We start from the raw sequence: 6,226 nt of genomic DNA, 5'->3' as shown, positions 1-6,226 counted from the left end.
TTTCAGAGAGCAGGTTGGTCAGCTTCTGCGCCCTTTCTGGTTTCTGAAACCCAGTTCTATATTTGCAGTGTTTGTACACGTTTCTGTGTCTTCACAGTTCAGGCAGCCGCACTATGCAGATGTGCACCTCCCAGCCTCTGTAGAACTAACCACAGTCAAGCTGTCCGGTCTTGAAGATAGGGAAGTCCCTGGCCAACTCCTAGCAGGGCCCCCACCAAGCTGTTACCCAGATTTACCCTCCTCCGGTTGTGTGTGGGCACCAAGCGCGCTAGGAAGTGGCCAGGCTCCTGCAGCACCCGCTCGCCGTTCTCAGCATCGTTAAGGAGCCGGGCTCCGTCCCTCTCGGGTCCCTCGGGCCGATTCCCCCAGCTCAGCGCTGCCCCTGCGCAGGGCACAGCGGCCCCGGTAGGACCTGGCTGGGGGAGCTCAGCCGAGCCGGGAAAGCGCGAGCCCTGGCGCTCCGCCGCGTCAGCCACGCGGTTTATTGGGCAGCTCTTGCCCAAAGCTCCCGGTTTCTTTTCCTGCTCTCCTGGTCGTAAATCTCCAGCGCAGCGGGTCGCAGCCTGCAGCTCGCACACTCGCGGCTCGCACCCAGCGCCCAGCAGCCGAGGCAGTCGCCTTGCACATGGTCTTTATTGCTGTCACGGCTGTTTCCTTCCCCCGGGGGGTCGGAGGGTCGCTTGCGTTATACAGAAAGAAAGGTCTTGAATGGTGAAATCATTTTATTCTGAAACACTGCTGGCCTCGCGGCCGCTCCGGTACCCCGAGGGCAGTTAAATCAACCTCCCAGTGACAAGAGGCAACATTTAAACGGGAAAATACAGCCCGGGGAGACGGGACTGAACACCCAGCGCCACGGCCGGGGTCTGGCCGCCGCTCCTCTAGGGACCGGGCGATGGTGCCTCGGGGAGGGGGGCAGGGACGAGCCGGGGTCAAGAGGTGAAAGGCCCCGGCAGCCCTGCCCACGCCAATCGGCCGCGGGAGCCGGGGCCCGGAGGAGCGAGGCGGGTGGGCAGCGGAGGCCGCTGCGAGGCTCCCTGTGCAGAGCGGGGGCCCGCTGCCTTCCCCGGGTCTGGCGAGAGCCTGGGAGTCCGGGCCTCTGGCTCCGAGCAGGCCGGGCTGTGAGACGCGGGCGCCGGCAGCCGGCGGGCTGCTGTACGGAGTGACCCCGACGGCTCCGGAGCCGGGCTGAAAATAGCGCGCAGTGCCGCTACTAACTGGGGGGGACAGCGCGCGGCGCGGGGCGGGAAGAGGCGTCCGCGGAGCCCGGCGCACGGGCCGCGCCTCGGGGCCGGCAGCAAGCGCGGGGACACCGGCCAGGGCTCCGCCGCCGAAAGCGGGAGCAGCCCCGGACACCTGCCGCGCGGCTGCGGCTCTGCCCCCGGCGCTGCCCTCGGCGGGCGCAGGACTGAGCCGGGGCTCCGGGGCTGCCCTGCCACAGCTGGGGATGTGCGCGGCGGCGGCGGCGGGGCGGGGGGGAAGCCGGGCTTGACTCGGGGCGGCTCCGAGGCGCGGGTCAGGCCCGGCCGCCCCAGCGGGGGCCGCGACGGGGCCGTGGGGACACGGGGCAGGGCCCGGCTCGCCTCCCCGCGCTTGGTGCCGGGCTGCGGCGGGGCAGGGCGGCGGCGCTGCAAGTGTCGCCCTGGCGGGAAGTCCTGCCCCAGCTCGGAGCTCGGAGCCCGGCTGCCTCCCCCCCGGCAGCGCCAAGCTTGGGACAGGGCCCGAGCGGCAGCCTGACCCCAGCGGCTTGCAGCACCGCGGCCGTCCTCCGTGAGCACAGCGCAGCGGCAGGGCCGCGACCGTGACCCCGGCTCAGCGGGCCCGTGCGCGGCTGGACGGGCTCGCGTGGGCCAAGCCCGGCCCGGCCCGGCCCGGCCCGAGGGCAGCCGTGGAGGCTGGGCGGGCCGTGCTGGGCTCCACGGCTGTCGCACTGGGACCCACGAGGGCGGGCAGGGCCCGGTGGGGCTGTCCCGCGCGGGCCGAGCGCAGCCCTGGAGCCGTGCGGGGCCTCGCGGCCGCTGCTGGCAGGGACGAGCGGGCCGAGGCCGGTGCCCAGAGCGCGGCGGGGATCAAACGCCTCGGCCCGGCCTCGCACTCGCAGGTAGTCACCAGCCCCCTCCCCCCGCTCGGCCTCCCCCGCCCCCCGGCAGCTCGGAGAGTCCCAGACGCAGGTCGGGAATATAATAGGCTGCTGTCTTCAGTCCTGGGGCGGAGAAAACTCTCCTATGACGCGCCTTGTGCAGCATGAGGTTGTAGCTCCTCCAGCCCCGGCTCACTCCTGCGGGAGATCTCCAGGCGCTCGCTCTTCCGAGGGAGGAGGCGGGGTGGGGGCGCCGCGGGGGCGCGGGCAGCCAGGACCCGCCACCGGCCAGCGTGCGGGCAGGGCGGCCGGGCCGCGGGGCCGTGCGGGCGCGGGCAGCCCGGGCCGAGGCGGGAGCATGGACGCGGCCCCCCCGCTGTCTCTGGGCGCCCTCCCGGGCGGGGCGCTGCTCTAGGGGCCGCCGGCGGGAGCCGCGAGGCAGAGGCGGAGCTCGGCTCGCGGCCGCAGGAGGCGGAGGAGGGAGCGGGGCGCTGCCGCGGGCGGCCCGGCCTGGGCGCGGGGCAAGGATGCAGCATCCCCTGGACCTGGGCGCCGCGCACTACTTCCCCGCCGACGCCTTCCCCGACCACCGCTCGCACCGCTACAGGAGCTTCATGATCGAGGAGATCCTGACGGACCACGCGGACGCCAAGGGCGCGGCGCCGGCCGGGGAGCTGCTCAAGTTCGGCGTGCAGGCGCTGCTCTCGGCCCGGCCCTACCACAACCACCTCGGTACGTCCGGCCGTGCACCGGGCAGGCCCGCGCGGCGGCCTCCCCGGGCTGCTGACGCGGGGCGCCGGGGTCGCGTGCAAACACGCCGCAAGTGGCCCGCCCTGCGCCGGCCGGCTCCCGCCCCCGGGCGGGCACCGGCTCAACCGCGCGGCAGGACTCGCCCCCCGCATCTGCTGCCTGCTGGGCTGGTAGGCCCGGCTCCGGGCGCGGCGAGCGCCCCCCGGGCGGGCTGTCGGCCCAGGCGGCTTCTCCCCGCGGCCGCCTGCCCTGCTTCGTGTCTGCTCCCGCCGCTTCCTCCCGGGCCCCGCGAGGCCCGACGCGCCGCTGCCTCCGAGCGGGACGGGACGGAACGGGACAGAAGCCTCCCGGGAAGCCGCCGCCCGCTCGGGGCAGGCCGGGGAGCCCAGTCGGGGCCGGGGTGGCTCGGGATACTTTTCCTGGGGGAAAATCCCCCACGTCTTTGCACCTTAGAGGAGCCTGCCCCCCGTGTCGCTCCTGGCAGGGCACCCACAAAGGCCCCCGCGGGAACAACCTCAGCCGCTGGTGAGCGCGGCGTTAGAGCCTCAGCGCTGGGGTCCGGGACCTCCGGCGGCCTCTGCCCTCTGGCAGGGAGGCCTGAGGCTGGACCCGATGTAAGAGCCGCCGGGGCGAGACGGCGGCTGCGGAGGCCTCCGGCCGGGTCTCAGCCGACGTGGGACGAGCTCCTGTAGCGAGCGGGGTTGGGGCAGGCTCGGGCCCGCGGGCTGCTCCCGCCGCGACAGGCGCTTGGACCCCCCCGCGCTGCGGCCTTCGGGGTGCTGCTCGCCGGGCGCTGCGTGCCCGGGCCTGGGGCACGCACGGGACCAGCCCTGCCACCGGCGCCCGGCCCAGCCGAGCCGCCCCGCACACGCAGGCCAGCCGGTGTTTTCCGTCGTGGTGGGTTTTGATGCCTGGTCTGCGGGAAGGAGGGTTGTTTTGCTTTTCTTGTTTCCTGCCGCGGAGTCCGCGCTGCCTCCCGAGTGGGGCCTGGCGCGGGAGCTGCTGCCTTGCTAGACCCGCTGCCCCGACGCGGTAAGCCGGGCCAGGATCTCACAGACCCGCTCAACTCCAGGCCGGGAGCCCGGCGTGGTTCTTCCCGGGCAGCCGGCGCGGGCGTCTCCGCGAGGCCAAGGGCGCTTGGGCCCGAGAACGGCTCCCGCTCGGCCGCCGCGGCCTGTGTGCGGGGCAGGAGCGGCGGCGGGAGCTCAGCCTCCACGGGAGCCCCCAGCGAGTCGCTCCCCGTCTGCCTCCACCTCGGGGTCCCAAGGAAGCGGTGATTCGGGCCCGGTCGGCCGAGCTGCAGAGGCGGCCTGGGGGGCCCAGGGTCCGAGCTGGAGGCCGGGGCTGTGCACACGCAGAGCCATGCACGGAGGGGCGGGGGGCTGCGCGTTACCTGGATCGGGAGCAGGGAGCAGGCAAACCCCTCAAGGGCGGCCCCGCCGCCTTCAGTCCGTCGCTGCTCGCAAGTGATGCTGAAGGCGGCTGCGGGTAGCAGGGGCCGCTGTTTCTAGTCGCTGACCCGGGACTGCGCGTGTAAACGCTGTTAATGCTCAACCCGAGCGGCCCGGCGCGAGGGTCTGCGCAGCACCGAGCTCCCCGCGGGCCCGGGCAGGGTGGTGGGCGCGGGGCCGCCGGGCCAGGCCGCGCTGCCCGCCTGACGCTGTCTTTCTCCCCGCAGCGGTGCTGAAAGCCGAGCAGGCCGCAGTCTTCAAGTTCCCTCTGGCCCCGCTCGGCTGCTCCGGCCTGGGCTCGGCGCTGCTGGCGGCGGGCTCGGGGCTGCAAGGCGGCTCTTCGTCCTCCCATCTCCCGCTGGAGCTGCACCTCCGCGGCAAGCTGGAGCAGGGCGCCCCGGAGCAGGGCGGCAAGGCCAAGAAAGGGCGCCGCAGCCGCACGGTCTTCACGGAGTTGCAGCTCATGGGGCTGGAGAAGCGCTTCGAGAAGCAGAAATACCTCTCCACGCCCGACAGGTGAGGGCGAGCGGCGCGGGGCCGGGCGGGGCGGGGCGGCTCCCGCGGCCCCGGGCAGCTGCGACCGCCGCCCCAGGCGCCTGGGCGAGGCGGGGAAGGGGCCGGAGCGCAGGGCTCTCACGGGCCGTGCCGCCTCTCCCCGTGCAGGATAGACCTGGCGGAGTCCCTGGGCCTGAGCCAGCTGCAGGTGAAGACCTGGTACCAGAACCGGCGCATGAAGTGGAAGAAGATAGTAAGTGCGCGGGGCCCGGGGGGGGAGGTGGCGGCGGGGTAGGCCCAGACCGGCTGGGAGGTACTCGGCGGCCGCCCCGCAGCGTGGGCCGGGGCTGCGGGCCTGGGCTCCGGGCCGCGTCCCCCAGCAGCCGCCGACTCGGCCTTGCCTCTGCCTTGGCAGGTGCTGCAGGGCGGGGGCCTGGAGTCCCCCACTAAGCCCAAGGGCCGCCCCAAGAAGAACTCCATCCCCAGCAGCGAGCAGCTCACGGAGCAGGAGCGCGCCAAAGAGGCGGAGAAACACGCGGAGGGCCTCGGGGCGCCCTGCGAGGTCAGCCAGGAGGAGTGAGCCCAGCCGACTGCAGCCCACGCGCGGCTCCGGACTGCCGCCTCGGCGCCGCCTCCCGGGCCCCCGCTGCGCCCCGGCTGGGGGCGGACTGCGCTCCAGGCTGCCGGACTGCCCCGCTCTCGCCGCCTGCAGCAGCCTGGACTGATCCCGGCCTCGCGGGCCCCTTCCAGCCCCGCTTTCCGCAGCGTGGAGGACTCGTGCGCGGCAGCAGCCGCAGGAGCCGCGGGAAGGGGCAGCCCCGAGGCTGGGGCGCTGCGCTGCGCTGCGCCGGCCGGGGCCGGGGCCGGGGCCGGGGCCGGGCCGAAGATGGCTCTTCCCGCTCTGTTTGATACGCGCTCGGTGCCCGCCTCGGGCCGGCTGCGGGGCCGGGGCGGGAGCTGTCGTGGCGCTCTCGCCGCCCGCGGTGCCCCGAGGGCCTCGGCAAGCGCGGTGTGACCTGATTTGTCCCGCGAAGACCTTGTCTTCGCCTCAATAAAGTTGTGACGCAGCCGCTCCGACTCACGCGCCGCAGCCGCGACAGGCCGGGCCGCGCACGAGCCGCCGCTGCGGGGACGGGCAGGACCAGAGCAAGAGGAAGGGCGGGGGCGGGGGCGGCTCCGGCATGGGCCGAGGAGGGCACCCTCCTGGAGGAGAGGGGCCGGCTGAGACGGCCGCCGAGGGAAGGCTCCGGCCGCAGCCTTGTGTTTCTCTCCCGGCTTCAGCCCGCCCCGCGCGGGCACGGAGGGCTCGTGGCTACCAAGCAGGAGCTCAGAGCCCGCAGCCGGCCCGGGGCTGGGGTGAGGGCAGGGGCCGAGCCAGGGCAAAGAGGCGTGTGGGGAGGGTGGCTGCCGTGCGCCCCGCGAAGCCGAGCAGCTGCCAAGTCCAAGGCCG

The 6,226-nt window shown here is 74.0% G+C and overlaps 1 protein-coding gene across 1 annotated transcript; it reads left to right on the top strand.

The window, feature by feature from the left end:
- Positions 1-2,121: 2,121 nt before the first annotated feature.
- On the top strand, positions 2,122-5,846 carry BARX1 (BARX homeobox 1). Its single transcript, XM_006276676.3, has 4 exons — positions 2,122-2,812; positions 4,509-4,797; positions 4,945-5,029; positions 5,192-5,846. Exons 1-4 carry the CDS (start codon positions 2,608-2,610, stop codon positions 5,354-5,356), a joined length of 744 nt encoding a protein of 247 aa, XP_006276738.1. The 5' UTR covers positions 2,122-2,607; the 3' UTR covers positions 5,357-5,846.
- The last annotated feature ends 380 nt before the right edge of the window (positions 5,847-6,226 follow it).

This window comes from Alligator mississippiensis, chromosome 12 (genome assembly GCF_030867095.1).
Source record: "Alligator mississippiensis isolate rAllMis1 chromosome 12, rAllMis1, whole genome shotgun sequence".
Lineage (NCBI taxonomy): Eukaryota > Metazoa > Chordata > Crocodylia > Alligatoridae > Alligator > Alligator mississippiensis.
This window is presented reverse-complemented; position numbering and strand designations above follow the sequence as displayed.

Bases quoted from the DNA above. Each gene is read 5' to 3' on its own strand.
- BARX1 (XM_006276676.3), top strand. From the start codon at position 2,608: ATGCAGCATCCCCTGGACCTGGGCGCCGCGCACTACTTCCCCGCCGAC. The intron at 2,813-4,508 runs GTACGTCCGGCC...TTCTCCCCGCAG, and splicing joins GCCCTACCACAACCACCTCG to CGGTGCTGAAAGCCGAGCAG. The intron at 4,798-4,944 runs GTGAGGGCGAGC...CTCCCCGTGCAG, and splicing joins TACCTCTCCACGCCCGACAG to GATAGACCTGGCGGAGTCCC.